At 36.6% G+C, this 18,238-nt stretch overlaps 1 protein-coding gene across 1 annotated transcript; it reads right to left on the minus strand.

Moving 5' to 3' along the window:
* Positions 1-8,298: 8,298 nt before the first annotated feature.
* LOC127135629 (BON1-associated protein 2-like) lies at positions 8,299-8,878 on the minus strand. The gene has a single exon (XM_051062291.1). It carries the CDS (start codon positions 8,836-8,838, stop codon positions 8,311-8,313), a length of 528 nt encoding a protein of 175 aa, XP_050918248.1. The 5' UTR covers positions 8,839-8,878; the 3' UTR covers positions 8,299-8,310.
* Positions 8,879-18,238: the final 9,360 nt, after the last annotated feature.

An 18,238-nucleotide genomic window follows, 5' to 3' on the forward strand; every position in this document is an offset into this window, starting at 1 on the left:
GTAAATCTAGGATCTCTGTCCGAAACAATACTCGACGGAATACCATGCAAACTTACAATTTTCTCAATATACAACTCAGCTAATCTCTCTAACGGATAATCCATTCTGATCGGAATGAAATGAGCCGATTTTGTCAATCTGTCAACAATCACCCAAATAGCTTCAAAATTCTTAATTGTCCTCGGTAAACCAGAAACAAAATCCATACTGATACTATCCCACTTCCACTCTAGAATAGCCAACGGTTGCATTAGCCCAGACGGCTTCTGATGCTCAATCTTTGACTTCTGACAAGTCAAACAAGAATAAACAAAACTCGCAATTTTTCTTTTCATTCCCGGCCACCAAAATAACTTTTTCAAATCATGATACATCTTCGTAGCCCCAGGATGAATACTCAGGCCACTACGATGTCCTTCCTCAAGAATACTCTTCTTAAGTTCGGTAACATCCGGAATACACACCCGATTACCAAATTTCAAAACACCATTCTCATCAACTCTGAATTCACCACCTTGATCTTGATTCACTAGAGTCAACTTATCAACCAAAAGCACATCGGATTTCTGACCCTCTCTAATCTCATCCAGAATACCACTTGTTAACTTCAACATTCCCAATTTAACACTATTGTGAGTACTCTCACACACCAAACTCAAGTCTCTAAACTGCTCAATTAAATCCAATTCCTTAACCATTAACATAGACATATGCAATGATTTCCGACTCAATGCATCAGCCACTACGTTTGCTTTACCCGGATGGTAATTCAAACCAAAGTCATAATCCTTCAGAAACTCTAACCATCTCCTCTGTCTCATATTCAGCTCTTTCTGATCAAACAAATACTTTAAACTTTTATGGTCACTGAAAACCTCAAATCTTGACCCGTACAAGTAATGCCTCCATAACTTCAGAACAAATACCACAGCTGCCAACTCTAAATCGTGTGTCGGATAGTTCCTCTCATGAACCCTCAGTTGTCTCGAGGCATAAGCTATAACCTGCTTATTCTGCATCAACACACCACCCAAACCCAACAATGAAGCATCACAGTAAACCTCAAATGATTCCGATGGACTCGGTAATATCAGAATAGGAGCAGTAGTTAACCTTCTCTTTAACTCTTGGAAACCTTCTTCACATTTTGAGTCCCAAACAAACGCTTGCCCCTTTCTAGTCAACATCGTCAATGGTAACGCCAACTTAGCAAATCCCTCAATGAACTTCCTATAATAACCAGCCAAACCAAGAAAACTCCTTATCTCCGAAACTGACTTCGGAGCTTCCCACTTAGATACCGCTTCTATCTTAGAAGGATCAACAGCAACACCATCTCTTGAAATCACATGACCAAGAAAACTAACCTCTTCTAACCAAAATTCACACTTGGACAGTTTAGCAAATAACTTCTTTTCTCGTAGAACTCCTAAAACCACTCTCAAATGCTCAGCATGCTCTTCTTCAGATTTCGAATACACCAAAATATCGTCAATAAACACCACAACAAACTGATCTAGGTACGGATGGAAAATCCTATTCATATACTCCATAAACACTCCAGGCGCATTAGTCACACCAAAAGGCATTACAGAATACTCATAATGTCCATACCTCGTTCTGAAAGCAGTCTTCTGAATATCCTCAGTCTTCACACGTATCTGATGATATCCCGATCTCAAATCTATTTTACTGAACACACTCGCACCAACCAACTGATCCATCAAATCATCAATCCTCGGCAAAGGATACCGATTCTTGATCGTCACTTTATTCAGTTGCCTGTAGTCCACACACAACCTCATAGTACCTTCTTTCTTCTTAACCAATAACACTGGTGCACCCCACGGTGACACACTCGGACGAATAATTTCTTATCCAACAGATCTTCCAACTGACTCTTCAATTCCGCTAACTCAACAGCAGACATACGGTACGGAGCCATCGATATCGGCCTAGTACCAGGTACCAAATCAATCGAGAACTCAACTTCACGTTCTGGCGGTAATTCATTCACTTCTTCAGGAAACACATCAGGAAAATCACACACCACAGCTAAATCGCAAATCACCAGTTTGTCTTTAGCCTCTAAAGTCGCTAACAGCATAAACAACTCTGCCCCATCTGCTACTGCCTCATTCACCTGCCTCGCTGATAGAAACAAACTCTTTCCTTCCTCAATCTCAGGAAAGATCACAGTCTTATCAAAACAATTGATATAGACTCGGTTAAACACCAACCAGTTCATACCCAGAATAACATCAATCTGCACAAGTGGAAGACACACTAGGTCCATCCCAAAGTCTCTACCAAAAATACTCAAAGGACAATTTAAACAAACTGAAGTAGTAGTCACTGAACCCTTCGCAGGAGTATCAATCACCATACTTCCATGCATCTCAGATATCTCTATCTTAAGTTTCACAGCACAATCCAAAGATATAAAGGAATGAGTCGCACCTGTGTCAATAATAGCTACAAGAGGAAAGCCATTAATATAACACGTACCTCGGATCAAACGATCATCTGCAGAAGTCTCAGAACCCGATAAAGCAAAGACCTTGCCTCCCGACTGGTTCTCTCTCTTCGGCTTAGGACACTGTGGACTGATATGACCCACCTCTACACAGTTGAAACAAGTCACAGTCTTCAACCGACACTCTGCAGCCAAGTGACCACCTTTGCCACACTTAAAACACTTCTTCTCAGCACTGGTACACTCATGGACACGATGTCCAGCCTGACCACATCTGTAACACTTAGCAGGGGCACTAGAGTCTCCCCCACTAGGCCTCTTCATTCCACTCTGTCTCTGGAAACCTTTGCCAGCTGCATACGGTTTCCCACGATCATTCTGATTCTTGCCTTTCCTATCAACCCTCTGCTGATAGCTTTCCGCTCTGGCCTTGGTATCCTGTTCAAAAATCCTGCAACAGTCAACCAAATCAGAAAACACTCTAATCCGCTGATATCCAATAGCCTGCTTGATCTCGGGACGTAACCCGTTCTCAAACTTCACACATTTCGAAAATTCCCCAGTAGCCTCATCATAGGGAGTGTAATACTTCGACAGCTCTGTGAACTTAGCAGCATACTCAGTAACAGACCGGTTGCCCTGCTTCAATTCCAAGAACTCTATCTCTTTCTTTCCTCTGACATCCTCTGGAAAGTACTTCCTCAGGAATCTCTCTCTGAGCACAGCCCAAGTGATCTCAGCATTCCCCGCAGATTCCAACTCAGTGCGGGTAGCAACCCACCAATCATCTGCTTCTTCTGACAGCATATGCGTACCGAACCCGACCTTCTGGTTATCGGCACACTCAGTCACTCGGAAGATCCTCTCGATCTCCTTCAACCACTTCTGAGCACCATCTGGATCGTATGCTCCCTTGAACATTGGAGGATTGTTCTTCTGGAACTCACTCAGTTGACGAGCAGCTCCCATTCCCACAACATTCGGATTCCCTCCAAGTACTCCAGCTAGCATACCCAGAGCCTCAACAATCGCAGCATCATCTCTACCTCTTCCAGCCATCTCTATTCTGAAAACCCAACAAGCTAAAACAATAAGTACGGATAGGGTTACACAACACCTATCACATACAGGGAAACAGAATAATTACGACTCGACTCGACCGACTATGCTCTGATACCACTAATGTAACACCCTTCTAAAATACCCCAAATATTTAATTAAAATAGCAATATATCAATCAGAATAATTATGCAATTAAGGGTGTCACACAATCATTTCACACCATTCACCATAATAACTGTCATGCTCTTTTATTAATTCAAAACATAAAGCATTTGCACAATACGCAGCGGATAGAAATCAAATCAATCATTGGAAGACATGTAACACATTACATGTAAAATTATTCAACAAGGTAAAACATCCCGTCCCGATGTTACATCTATCAGAGCATGACCCACTAAGGAGACTACACTAGACTCCAAGCACTAGCTTCTACTCAATCACTGCTCGTTACCTGAAAAATAGTTGTAAGGGTGAGTTCCTCAATCGATATAAAAAGCATTATAGAATATCATGAAATGCTAAGTAAATAACACGGTAATCACCCTAATCATATCACACATTCAGTAACGGCACATCAACTCAATTATCATACTCAATACCAACATAATTCATACTCAATACTCAATGCCAACACAAACACACGTATAATATTGGAATACATCCATTCATATTATACGCCATACATACATTATGCAATGAGACTCCATGCATGCGGTACCGACTATTCGTGAACATATAGTTCACCTCACCGATCAAATCCAGATACGGCTACCAAGCCCACTAGTCCCACTCATTTGAGACCTAGTGACTCACTCACTAATTCCTCACCATGGGAATTAGCTACCACCCCAAGGGCTATGCTATGCACGCTAATTCACCTAGCATGCAAACATCAACAACAGTCCATAATGACTAACTCACTAATTCCTCACCATGGGAATTAGCTACCACCATAAAGGCCACAATATGCATGCTAATTCACCTAGCAATGCAACATCATCAACAACAATCCACAATGGACATATGCTCACACTCTAAGCCATAAAACAGTCCATTCACCAACACATGCATAATATATACATTCACAACATTATGCATACTTTTACACATCATCAGCATATTTATCACATAATCACATCATGTCATGCCAATTAATCAATCACAGTATTAGCACACTCTACTAATACCTATACTACTCAAAACAACGGGAAATGATCCCTACTATATCACATACCGATATAGGCCAACCATCAAATATGTACACAACATTTAAATACCAATTTTCCCACTTTTCAACAGTGTTAACCGGTTAACGCCCTGGGTTAACCGGTTAACGCAGACCAAAACACGCTTCCTGGCAAAACTTGACAGTGTTAACCGGTTAACGCCCTGGGTTAACCGGTTAACGCAGACAGAACAGCAATATTTTCACAACTCACAACAGTGTTAACCGGTTAACGCCCTGGGTTAACCGGTTAACGCAAGCAAAACAACAATACTTCACAATTCCTAACAGTGTTAACCGGTTAACACCCTGGGTTAACCGGTTAACGCAAGACAGAAAGCTGTTCCTGCGCTAACACGAAGCAGAATGCAGAATTCTCCGCATTTTCCGCCGTTGGAGGACTTCCGGACCTCCGATTCCGATTCCGTAAAAAGCTATACGTTCGGGAAATCACAACTCACACAAATACAGATTCAATTATAGCTTTAACACAACTTATCCAACACAATTTTTCAGCATTCAACATCCCAATTAGGGTCAATTCAATGGTTTATCACTACCCACTACATGTTAACCCATAATACCCATTAAACGACGATAAACCCCCCTTACCTGAGTTAATCCGGCAATCCTTTAGCCTCAAGCTCTTCTCTTCTCCAACCTTCTTCCTCTTGCTCTGCCTCTTTGCCCTTTCTCCACTTCTCTGCCGCTTCTCTGTTTTCACGTGAAAACCTTTATTTACCAAAATGAACTCTTTTTCTTATTTCCAACTTATATATATTTCCAATAATTATTATTCCAATAATAATAATAATAATCCAAAAATTCCAATTATTTAATTAAATTAATAAATATAATATTAACTTAAATTAAATAATTATCTTATTTTTATCGGGGTGTTACAAATACGATTCATGATCCCTAGAAACACGACCATCCATGTGCAGTTCTTGAATTTCCGACCAAGAAGGACGAATCAGAAGTTCTGATACCAATTTGCTAGTGCTAATGCACTTGGGGTGAGGGTGGAATGAAAGGAAGAGATTGAGAGAGAATGAAAGTAAATTGTATTATTGATATAGTTTTAAAGTTAACTACCTTGTATTTATATATAATAGATTGCTTGTAACTCAAGTAGCTAATCATAACAAACTAACTAACTTGTTAGTCAAATAACTAACTAATTTGGATTATATCACAATCTGGATATATAAAAAATAAATAAGAATTTCCACAGTTTTATGAATGGATGTGGGTAGAGAAATTAATCTATGAGAATATGATTTATTTCGAAATATTGAATATAAACCCACTTAAAAAATTAATAAAATAATACACTATAGTTAAAAGAAAAATTAATTTTATAAATCTATAATAAATTAAGTGGATGGATGAAAAGACAAAGAATAACTTAAGATTTAACCTTCGGTGGATAATCAAAGTTAGATAAAAAAAGAGGTTGAAATTATTATAGACAATAGTAGGAAAACTCATATTGATGGATGTAAAAAAAAAAGGCAGGACATCCGATTTTAACTTAAATTTTATCATCGCAAGACTCATTTAATGTTTTTTTTGCTAACCTCGGATTGAATTTAAAAACATTTTGAAATAAAGTTTTGAAAATTTTGAAATGTTTATTTCAAATATGTGAAGTAGGAAACATTTCTAATATCTCTTATAACAACTTAAAGGGTGATATTTTTACCCTATTCGCATGAGAGTCTATTCGATAAGATTAAAAAAAATTAATATTTAATCATTTTTTTAAAATTGTTCAACTCACATCCATAAAAATTTGTGTCTAGTAACTGTTTCTTAGCATGAACTTGTAATTTGTTTTTCATTAGCTTATAGTTTTTTCTCAAATATGTAGCTTTTATACTTATATATTTTAACTTGTCGTTTTTTATTCTATTTTTCCTTTTATTATTTTAAATAAAACATATTTTTTTAATTAACATAACACTTATTCTTTATTGGGAGAGTTTTTTACTAGGAGACATTAAACATTACGAGACTTCCTTTTTTAGAGTAACATCTTTGTAAGAGACACATCACATATTCACTCAAAATTTTAAGGTGATAGATAAGTGAGTTCTCTCACTTATAAGTACTTAAGTCTCCATATTTCCATCCAATGTGAGACTATTACCCACACTACTCACACTTGATACATTCTCAACACTCATTCTCAAGTGTGAGTTCACAATACCTGCTCAAGTGAAAACTCTTCTTACTTCCACAAACTCTTGTACCGCACGGAATGTTTCTTATTCACTACACTGGTGCCGTTGACACTCTTCAACAGATCATTTCTTATTCACCACCCTTGTGGCACCGTTGACTTTCGGTACAAGTAAGTTAATCCCTTTCTCGAACCAATGACTCATGATACCATTTATTGAGAGAGTTTTTCACTAGGGAGCATTGAACATTGTGAGACTTCTTCTTTTATAGCAACACCTTTGTGAGAGACACACCACATATTCACCTAAAACTTTAAGGTGATAGGTAGGTGGGCTCTCTTACTTATAAATGCTCAAGTCTCCACATTTCCAACCAATGTGAGACTATTACCCACACTACTCACACTTGATACATTCTCAAGACTTCCCCTTAAGTGTGAGTCCACAATGCTCCCCCTCAAGTGGAAACTCTTCTTACTTTCACAAACTCTTGTATCGCACGAAATGTTTCTTATTCACCACACTGACGTCGTTGATACTCTTCAATGGAACGTTTCTTAGTCACCACCCTTGTGGCGCCGTTGACTTTCGATACAAGTAAATCGGTCCATTTCTCGAATCAAAGACTCATGATACCATTTGTTAAGTGAAAGCTCTTCTTACTTCCACAAACTCTTGTACCGCACGAAACATTTCTTATTCACCACCCTGACGCCGTTGACATTCTTCAATGGAACGTTTTTTGTTACCATCCTTGTGGCGCCGTTGACTTTCGATACAAGTAAGTCGGTCCATTTCTCGAACCAAAGACTCATGATACCATTTGTTAAGTGAAAGCTCTTCTTACTTCCACAAACTCTTGTACCGCACAAAATGTTTCTTATTCGCCACCCTGACGCCGTTGACACTCTTCAATGGAACATTTCTTTGTCACCACCCTTGTGGCGCCGTTGACTTTCGATACAAGTAAGCAGATGCATTTCTCGAACCAAAGCCTCATGATACCATTTGTTGGAGGAGTTTTTTCACTAGGGAGCATTGATCATTGTGAGACTTTCTCTTTTAGAGCAACACCTTTGTGAGAGACACATCACATATTCACCCAAAACCTTAAGGTGATAGGTGTTGAAAATGTGAATAGGTGAATTAATGATTAAACCTTTTGATTATCGGGCATCGGCCAATCTAAAATAATATTTATTTTAAAATAAATTTTATTTATTAATACGATAGTCATTTTAAATCTAGTTGAATAGTTGTTTGCTAAAGCAATGTTCGCATTTAATTTATATTACCATTAAATTTGACTTCATTAATCTTTGACAAGCATAAAAAAGAATTAAACATTAAAATGTTTAAATAACACTACTAGTGTAATTCCCCCAAACAACACCATTAGAATTCTTGCCACCACAATCCACTCCTGTTAACCTATCACCAAAATTCTTCCCATTCACCAACGTTTCATTTCCCACCGCAGTAACTGATATTTTCTCCGGCACAACCACCTTCACACCAAAATGAATAACACCATTTTTCTTACCTTCCCAATCTCTCAATCTATATCTCAAAACCCGCATACAATTCTCCGATTCATCGCCATTAAGAAAATCCGCAACCGCGATTCTCGCGATTCCAATAGGACGAGCGCCTTTGAACTTCTTGCTTTGCACCTCAAACGTGATTGACCTTGCATGCAATGGCATGTCCAACAAAAACTTCTCATCCCATGAAAGAAAACTCGACTTATCTTTAACTGTTTTTGTTGTGTAACAATTTAGAGACTCGCCTCGAACGACAACATATGCGTCATCTGATACATGAATGTTTTCGCAGGATATAACTGTGATTTCTAATGTTCGTGATATCACATTTACACCCATAGTAGATCAAAGTTTCAAAGTTTAAGAATGAATGTATATTGTTAAGTCCTTCAATTTTGTTGTGAGGTTGTTAGTAACAATTGTGTGAATATATAATAATGTGGAATTTTGTTGGAAAGTGCTGAGAAAAAGAGAAAGAAAGAAAGAGTGTTACTTGAATTTATGGTTTGAAAAATTAGTGTTTGGTACTATTGGATTTTGACGTTAATACCTACCTAATACGCTGTTTGAAATGCCGAATGTTTATATTGTTTTTTCGCGGAGATTGCGTAGAGCTTAGTAACAATATTTCATTGATACTAAAATATTATTGTTTTTATTACGATTCACTATTATTATTCAAATGAAAAATAAAATCCTACTTAATTCTATTTGGTAAAAATAGAAGATAGAAGATGATTACAAATAATAATGTATTTAAATTTAATGTTTAGTAAAATTAACAGTTTTATTTGAATAAATAAATTAATTGACTGTTCATAATATAAATGTTTATTATGAGGAATGTTTATAAAAAATATAAAATAAAATTTAATTTTACATAAATTATAAATCATCTTTAAAAATAGATGGAGAATAATTTATAAACATGTCATATTTTATTTTAATAAGTTTTTAGTGTGTTATCACAAACACTTATATTATATATATTATTTGAGAAATAACTAACTAATTGATCTCACCGATATTATTTTTTTCAAAAACATGTGAAAGATAGACTCTAAAACTAATTTTATAGCACAATAATTATATATTTTGAAAAATTAATTGACTAACCGAGGTATGAGATCGACAAAGTTTATTTACACATGTGGGTTCTTTGAGACCGAGTTGACACGATGATCGAGTATGATAGGGTTATCAAATCGAACAGTCGAGCTGTCATCCTCTAGATCGGAATCTGGTTAGGATATCCGATTAAACAAGGTGAATTCGACCTCCCATAAGCCTATAATGGTCTAATTAGTACAAGTCGGATCTGATGACAAGGTTAGGATGTCATTTGAAGAGTCATAGGAAATGGTTACAAGGTGATACATTATGATAAGGAGTTATAATTAGTGAAGAGACGAACATTACATGACAATTATAAGGGTAAAAGATGTTATTGGTAGGTAAATTTATGAAGGATATGAAGAGTCAAGCTAAAGGGGAGAGAGACGGAGACGGAGACCTATAAATATGAGGATGTTTGGAAGGAAACAAATGGTAGAAACCAGACTTACATACATAACAGACACCTCAACCATTCATTTTAGGTTCTCCTTAACTTAGAACAAGGAAGTCAATCTTTTAGTGTTTTTTTAGAAAGAACGATAATAATGACAAAAATAAATAGTAAGAACATCAACTTTTTAACGAAACTTATTTTAAAAATGAGAGAATAAAAATCAAGGGACGTTGTACAATAAAATCTTCTAGTTATAGATAATAGATATACACAGTTTTTCTAATAAGAATAGAAAATAATAACCTTCATCTATAATGAATAAAATTAGAAAACACACTCCAAACAACACTTCCATAAATTGTGAATATACTAAAACAACGCTAAGAGAAAGTAAAACTACCCAACAAATACAAAATATAATTAGTTAAGTGATATTAACAACATATACATTTTGTAACTTAAACTAATAAAGTTACAAACTAATCTATCACTCAAAACCAATTTTCTCTTATCTTCTTTCACACAACCGCTAATTTTCTTTTATTCTTGTTTTTCGTTCATGTCTAGTTTTGTTTTAGGGATTAAAGAAACATTTTTAACCACATGTTAGATTAGAACAATACACATAGAACATTTTCTTCTTCTTTTTTTCTCTAAACAAATGACGAGTTCCACTTTAAAAGTGAGTCACCCCACAAATCCCCCTTCACGACTCAAGTCGGAAGAAGCTACTCCACCATGTTCACCTTCTTTTTGTAGTTAACCATCTTTGTTACAAGCAAGGTCATATCATCATATCTAAACCATTATCGTAAATATGGTTCTTCTCAAGTGGAAACGACTTCGTCTCTAAAGCATTTTGTATCCAATGTTATCAAACAAATGTGCTTTTATTTGGAATGAAATGACAGGTTCTTACCAAGATGAATTTCATTATGATTGTTAGAAAACAATACAAATTTCTTTTGCTCAAGCCCTAACTCTTGTAGAAATTTTGTCTTCCACAAGTTTTTTTAGACACTTTAGTTGCTACAATATACTCATCCTTAGTAGTAGATAAAGAAACACACTTTTGTAACCTTGACTATCAAGACACTGTTTTCCTTGCAAAAGTCATCATGTATTCAGAAGTATATTTTCTAAAATCAATCTCACCAGCCATATATGCATACATGTAGCCTCTAACACAAGATCACTGTCATACGGTGAACTGACTTTGGGTGCTTTTGCTTTGGAAAGCAAATGTCGCGGATAGCAAGAGTCGCCACTGACTTTTCTTTTATCCAATAAGGAAAGGCGGAAAAGAACAGGAAAGACCTTGATTAGATCTTGGGTTCGGGAGGTACATTATACAAAGGGAAGGTGTTAACACCCTTTGTATCCATGGTTATCCATGGGCTCTTAATTGCTTGATCACTTATGTTTTTCTTGTTTGAAAAAGTGTTTGGGAAGCTGTTTAGAAAATGTTTTGAAAAGAGAGTTTAACTTTGTAATGATTCTTGTACGAATGTATACAAAGTATTTATCTCGTTAATTTTGAAAGCTGTTTAGAAAAATATAACTTGGCAATGATTCTAGTACGAATGTATACCAAGTGGTGATTTTCTAATAGATGTTTTGCAAAGTGTGAGGTGTGAAAAGTATTTTAAGTTGTGAGTAAGCATTTAAGAGTTATACCTACCCAAGGTCTTTATGGGCATTTCCTATCCTTATGAGGGTAAAACTGTCCTTACTATTGAGAAGTAAGTAGTCTTATCCTTTGGATGTAAGGGACATCGTAGGGTCATCGATTGGTCATTAAAGGCAACATTTGTAAGGATACCTTAGCATTCGAAGGGACGATCATCATTTAACCGTAGGCTACAACGACGGGCCATCGAGGGATAAAATCATATATTCGAAGGCAACATCCGAGGGACTATGATTTATCTTATAAGGACGTGATGATTTAATCGAAGGGTCTTTGCTAAGTGTATCCCCACGTTCGCGGGACATGACCGTAATACCGTAAGGCAACAAAGAGAGGACCAAGATCACATGTATTCAAAGGCAACATTTGTAATCAGTTAGATAATTAGAATATATCTCCACAAGGGTATCCCACAAATAAAGTGGAATACCTAGCAAGCTACCTTCTTCTGGAGTATGTGAACCCTCACAAAAAGTCAACAAACGGGTTAGAATACCAAAACGGGGTGCAATCGAGAGTTGCACCAAACAAAAGAATCACAGTAGTAAGAATGTCAGGCCAATAATACACGGTTATAATAAAGCATGTCAGATAAGCACAGAACAGAACGGCAAAATCAGCGACTGTCATGTTCGCTACTGCCTCGCCTAGCGAAGGCTTGGCGAACACTCGCTACATGTTCGCTGAGCGAGGTGCTAGCGAACGGCTGCGGGTTTTGAGTTTGATAACAGTACGATTTCCGAAACTCCGAACCCTATGACATCTATTACAGAAATTACACGGTTAAACATTCAGGATATTCATGCATACTTAAACCCACATGCAAAATCTAACTACATATCCAAAATTCAATCATAATGCATCATGTATTTAGAGATTACAAATTAGAAGTATAAAACGGTAGTGATGGTGCAAACCTGTTTGCGATTGAATTGCACCAGTGAATTGGCAGATCACTCTTAGGGTTTGTACCGGATCGAGTGGGCGGAGGTAACCTTTGTGCAGGTGAGTTTCCTTCAGGGTTTCCTTTAGGGTTGCTCTGAATTCTTTTGGTTAGCCTCCAGGGTTTGCTCTCTGTGCGTGTTCGTGTTTCTCCTTTTCTCCTCTGTTTTTCCTCCTCCCTTTTCTGAATGAGGTCTTGGTATTTATAATAGTTTTTGTGACCTGATGGGCTCAGAATGAAGCCCAAAATTTCTGGTATTCGCAAGCTTCGCTAGGCGAGTGGTGCAGCGAAGAGTTCGCTAGGAGAAGGATTTGCTCGCCTAGCGAGCATGCCAGTTTGAGTCATTTTCTGGATTTGGCCACCTGTGAGCTGGGTCTTTGTTCCTTTAAGATCAATGTCTTGAACAATGAGTTGGAGTGCCTTGAAGAATGTCTTGAAAGATTAACGGGCAAATTTTGGGGTATGACAATCACAAATACCAAATTCATAAGCACACTATGGAAGTACGTCTAAGATATCTGAACATCCACTTTATTTTTCTCCAATTATCTTTACTTTGATTAAAAGAAACCGACTAACAACTCCAATATCATGAGCAATATCTGGTCTTGTGCATACGATATCATAGACCAAACTACCTACTACGGATGCATATAAACATTCTTAACATCTTCTTTGTATTCTTCACTTGTAAGACATTGTTTACAATTCAATTTGAAATAACTAACAAGTGGAGTACTCACAAGTTTGGAATTGCTAATGTTAAATCTCTCCAACACCTTATTAATGTAATTATTTTGAAACAGCCACAATTTACCTTTCTTCATGTCTCGAGAAATTCTCATGCCAATAATTTGTTGTGTAGGACCCAAGTCCTTCGTTGCAAAGGACTTGCTTAACTCTTTCTTTAAGATTTGAGTTTTCTTATTGTCTTGACCAATAGTAAACATATCATCAACATATAACAAGAGAAAAACAAAATCACCATCATTTAACTTATTCATAAACACGCAACAATCAACAATAATTTTACCATAGTTGTTTCTTTTCATGAAAGAATCAAACTTTTTGTACCATTGTTGAAGAGCTTGATTGAGACCATACAATATTTTCCTTTAACTTTGAATCCATCATGCTTCTCCATATAAAACTCTTCCTTCGAATCACCATAAAAGAAAGTAGTTTTCACATCAAGTTATTTAACCTATAGATTCAAGTTAACTGTTAATCCTAACATAACTCGAATAAACATCATCTTTACCACATGTGAATTTTTTTTCTTCAAAGTCAATAACTTTTCTTTAATTAAAACCTTTCACAACCAGACTTTCAGTTTGTCTTAGTTGAGATTTATTCTCTTTAGACTTTATCTTGTATACCCATTGATGACACCATGTCATCATGTAATTTTCTTCATGTTTTAGATGAATTTTCATTAGTTTGATCAATAAAGTGAGGAAATATAAAGAAGTATGAGAGACATAGAAAAAATAGGATTTTTTTTGAAGAAAAATAAACGTCCATCCCTAGAAAAATCGTGTCAGGATTGTGGCGTGAATCGTTGGAAAAGAGATAGGCCACGCCACGATGTAAAGTGATCTCGACCCGATCCAACTATCACATAAATTATCGTGGCACAATCCAAAGGTGTTGTGGCATAATATTGCTAATATGTGGATGCATTTTGACTTCTATAAAAGGTAAAACAATAACTTTTTAGAAGAATCTTTTTCTTGGGTGGGAATTTTGACGGTAGAATCTAAAGTGAAGCTCCGGAACAAAGGTTTTCTGCGAGGGCAAATATGCCTAGTCCTTATTTTAATGATGTCAAACTTCTCTATTTGCCCACATCGTGTCCTTGAATAATATCATCATAGCATAGAAAGCATTCATCCTTTAACATGTTCAAAATATAGGTTCTGTGTGTTCAAGCATATAGGAGCATATCTTCTATTTGAATCATGCACTTAATCATAGTAAACATCCTAGGTTCATAAGAGATAGGCTAAATTGGTCATAATATGTTGGAAAACTCATTTTTGGAAGTTAAACCTCTGTGAGTCGACTCATGACTCGAAGCAAAACCTTCGGGTCCGAACAGGTCGACTCATAGGTCGACTCATTCCTGGAAAATCTGAATGAGTCGACTCATGAACTCTTTAGGTCGACTCATTTCCCAATCATATTGCCACGGGTCTGAATAGGTTGACTCATAGGCCGACTTAAGCATGTAATAAACTCTGATTGAGTCGACTCATCCCCTGTTTGAGTCGACTCATCGCTTGTTTCTCTTAATTTTCTGTTGTGTAACTTTGTGAAAATTTTCTGTTATGTTAGTTATTTTGTCCATACATCATATAAATATTCAATTGTCTCTTCTTCAACATTTTAACAAGAAAAGTGAAAGATATACACCAAAGTGCTCATCATCTTCATTCTTCATTGCATTTCTCAATAATAACACATAATAATCTTTGTTAAGCCTTGTGCATTGCAGTTGCGATAACATCCAAATAAGATTGGATTATCTTAGTTTGGGTTTAGACTTTGTGTGGGTTTTTCTTGAATAAAACCCTTGCGATTTTGTCCTCTAAGAATTGGGGGTTTTTGCACTAACCTTTGCTTCGCAAATTATGCCGAGTGAAAAGTTTGAAGAACGTAAGGTTCGGTCAAACAAGTAGTGGTAAATGGAGGATTTTGAAGAAAGCTTAGGGTTCAACCAACTTGCATTCGAAATCAGCTGAGCTGAAGTTTTGGAGAACGAGGCGTTCGTCCAATAAGGTAGCGGTAAACAGAGGTTTGTTTGAAGTGCTTGAAGATCTTGGTTCAACTCGAATCAAGGGGAGAGAATAGAATATAATCTGCAATAACTCTAGAAGTTGATCGCCAATGATCATTTATTCTCTTGTATTGACTTTGTAACGTGTTAATAAAAACATCTCAATTCTAGATTTAGAATTGAGGGAAAACGTACCCTAAGCGAGGACGATAGGGGAACTGCCTCAACAAATCCGGTCTTGTTCTCTATATCCCTTAACTCTTTAAATTCTGCATAATTACTTTGTATGTTAAATTGATCGTAAAATCAATATCGCTTGATTAGTATGCATATCAACTGTTCGATAAATTGTTTGAGTAAAATTCTGCACACTCACCTTAAGTGAAGTTGATACTTGGTGTGAAGTGCACACCAAGTGTTCGACAAAATTAATTTTGCACAAACTTAGTAATCTTTTCCTTAATCTCTTATTATGTTGAGCATCATTAGAGGTAACGATATCAAGGATCATAGTAGTTAATTAATTGTGTTAGACAAGAGTTAATTTTCTCTATCTTAAGTAATTCTATTCGGTTCACGTATATCCGATATTTCCATTAATGGGATCTTTTAGACGATTTCAATCTAGGGTGCTTCCGCAACCGTTGAAAACATTTTAAAAAGCGCTTAATTTCAAAACTGATCTATTCAACCCCCCTTCTAGATCGGTACTATCGTCTAACAAGTGGTATCACGAGCGCCGATTCATCTAGTGCTTCGCATATAACTTTTTAGAAAATGAGTAACGATCCTAAAGGGGCGTACAATAGGGCGCCTATTTTTACCGGTGAAAACTATAGTTATTAGAAAGATTGTATGCGTATCTATATCAAATCTATTGATAGGAAAGTATGGAAAGTCATCCAAGATGGTCCTATGGAAATAACCATGACCAATGGGGATGACTTTGTTGTACCTAAACCAGAAGCACAATGGAACGAAGAAGATGAGAAAAAGTACAACTACGATTGGAAAGCTAGAAATATGTTCATTGCCGCTTTAGGTGTTGATGAGTACTATAGGGTTTCCCATTGTACTAGTGCTAAAGCTATGTGGAACTCATTGCAAATTACCCATGAGGGAACCAATGATGTCAAACTAGCTAGAATCAACCCCCTAACTCAAGAATTTGACCTTTTTCATATGGAAGATGGTGAAACCATTGCCGATATGCAAAAGAGATTTTCTCATCTAATCAATTGGTTAAATGCTCTTGGTAGAAATAGCCCTAATGATGTTTCTACTAATAAAATCTTAAGATGTCTTAACAGATATTGGCTACCAAAAGTCACCGCGATCAAGGAAGCCAATGATCTAAGAACATTGGACATGACGACATTATTCGGAAAGCTTCAAGAGCATGAGCAAGAGCTCACGAGTCTTGAGAAACATGAGAAGAATCAAAAGAAGGAGAAGAAGGAGAAGTACAAGAACATCAAAAGGAAGTCTATTACGTCAAAGGCTTCAGGATACAAGTCCTCCACCAATGATGTGTGTGAAAGTGAGTCAAGTGATGATGACAAAGAATCAAATGAAGACATGGGGCTGTAATCGATACCTTACAAAAAATGAAGTCCAACATTCAGACAAAAATCTTGTCAATTACAGAAGGCAATCAAAATTTCCTAATCGAGAGGAAAACAAGACAAACAAGTCAAAAGGATCATGCTTCAATTGCGGAAAGATCGGTCACTATAAGCCGGAGTGTCCCTTATTGAAGAAAGACAGAGGAAAAGATAAATGCCATAACAAACCAAGCAAACCTAAAAGAGCATACATCGCATGAGAGAGCGATAGCGATCCCTCAAGCGATGAAGAAGAAATTGTCAATCTTTGTCTCACAGCTCATCAAAGGAAGAAAAAGAATGTAAGTCATTCCAAATATGATCATACTGATAAAATGTCATATTCTGATTTGTAAAATGCCTTTAGTACTCTACACAATGAGGCCAATGAAGCTTTTAAACGCTTGGCCTATAATAAGAAAAATTTCAACCACTTAGAAAAGAAGATTTTTGATTCTGAAAAGGAATTAGAAACCCTCAAGAAATCTATGATAGAGGCTACTAAAGGCAAAGCGGAAGACGATAAGGAATTTTGGTTTAGATGGGGTGGATGTGAAACCTGTCATATTTGGCAAAGAAAGGTTAGAACTCTCCAAGCTAAATTAGATAAGGCTTTACAACCCAAAGTTACATTTGCTGTTGATCAATCACACTTTAGAAGCAATATGAGTAATCCCTATCAAAAATACACTTATGTAGTTAAGGATCAAGCGAGCAAAAACAACTTTCATCCAAACTTGAATTGTCTATATTGTTGAAAAAAGGGACATACTATTGCTAAATGTCGATTTAGGAGATTTCTAGTTCCTAAATGCATTTTTAAATGGTTGCCCAAATGCAACCAAAGTTTCACTCACACACTAGGACCCAATGAAAATTGGGTACCTCCTTCCCTTATTTAACTTTGTAGGTGGAATATCTTGAGGATACGGAGAGAACATGGGTTCTCGATAGTGGATGCTCAAGGCACATGACAGGTGACTCTTCCTTATTATTTGACTTTGTGGCTAACAAGAAAGGGTTTGTGACCTACGGTGACAATAACAAGGAAGCTATACTCGGAAAAGGTAGTGTAGATAATCCCTCCTCTACTACTATCTCAGACGTCCTATTAGTTGAAGACCTTAAGCATAATCTCATTAGCATTAGCCAATTATGTGACAAAGGATATAAAGTCTCGTTTTCAAAAGACTGTTGCATGATTGAACATAAT

This window comes from Lathyrus oleraceus, chromosome 4 (genome assembly GCF_024323335.1).
Source record: "Lathyrus oleraceus cultivar Zhongwan6 chromosome 4, CAAS_Psat_ZW6_1.0, whole genome shotgun sequence".
Taxonomy (NCBI): Eukaryota; Viridiplantae; Streptophyta; class Magnoliopsida; order Fabales; family Fabaceae; genus Lathyrus; species Lathyrus oleraceus.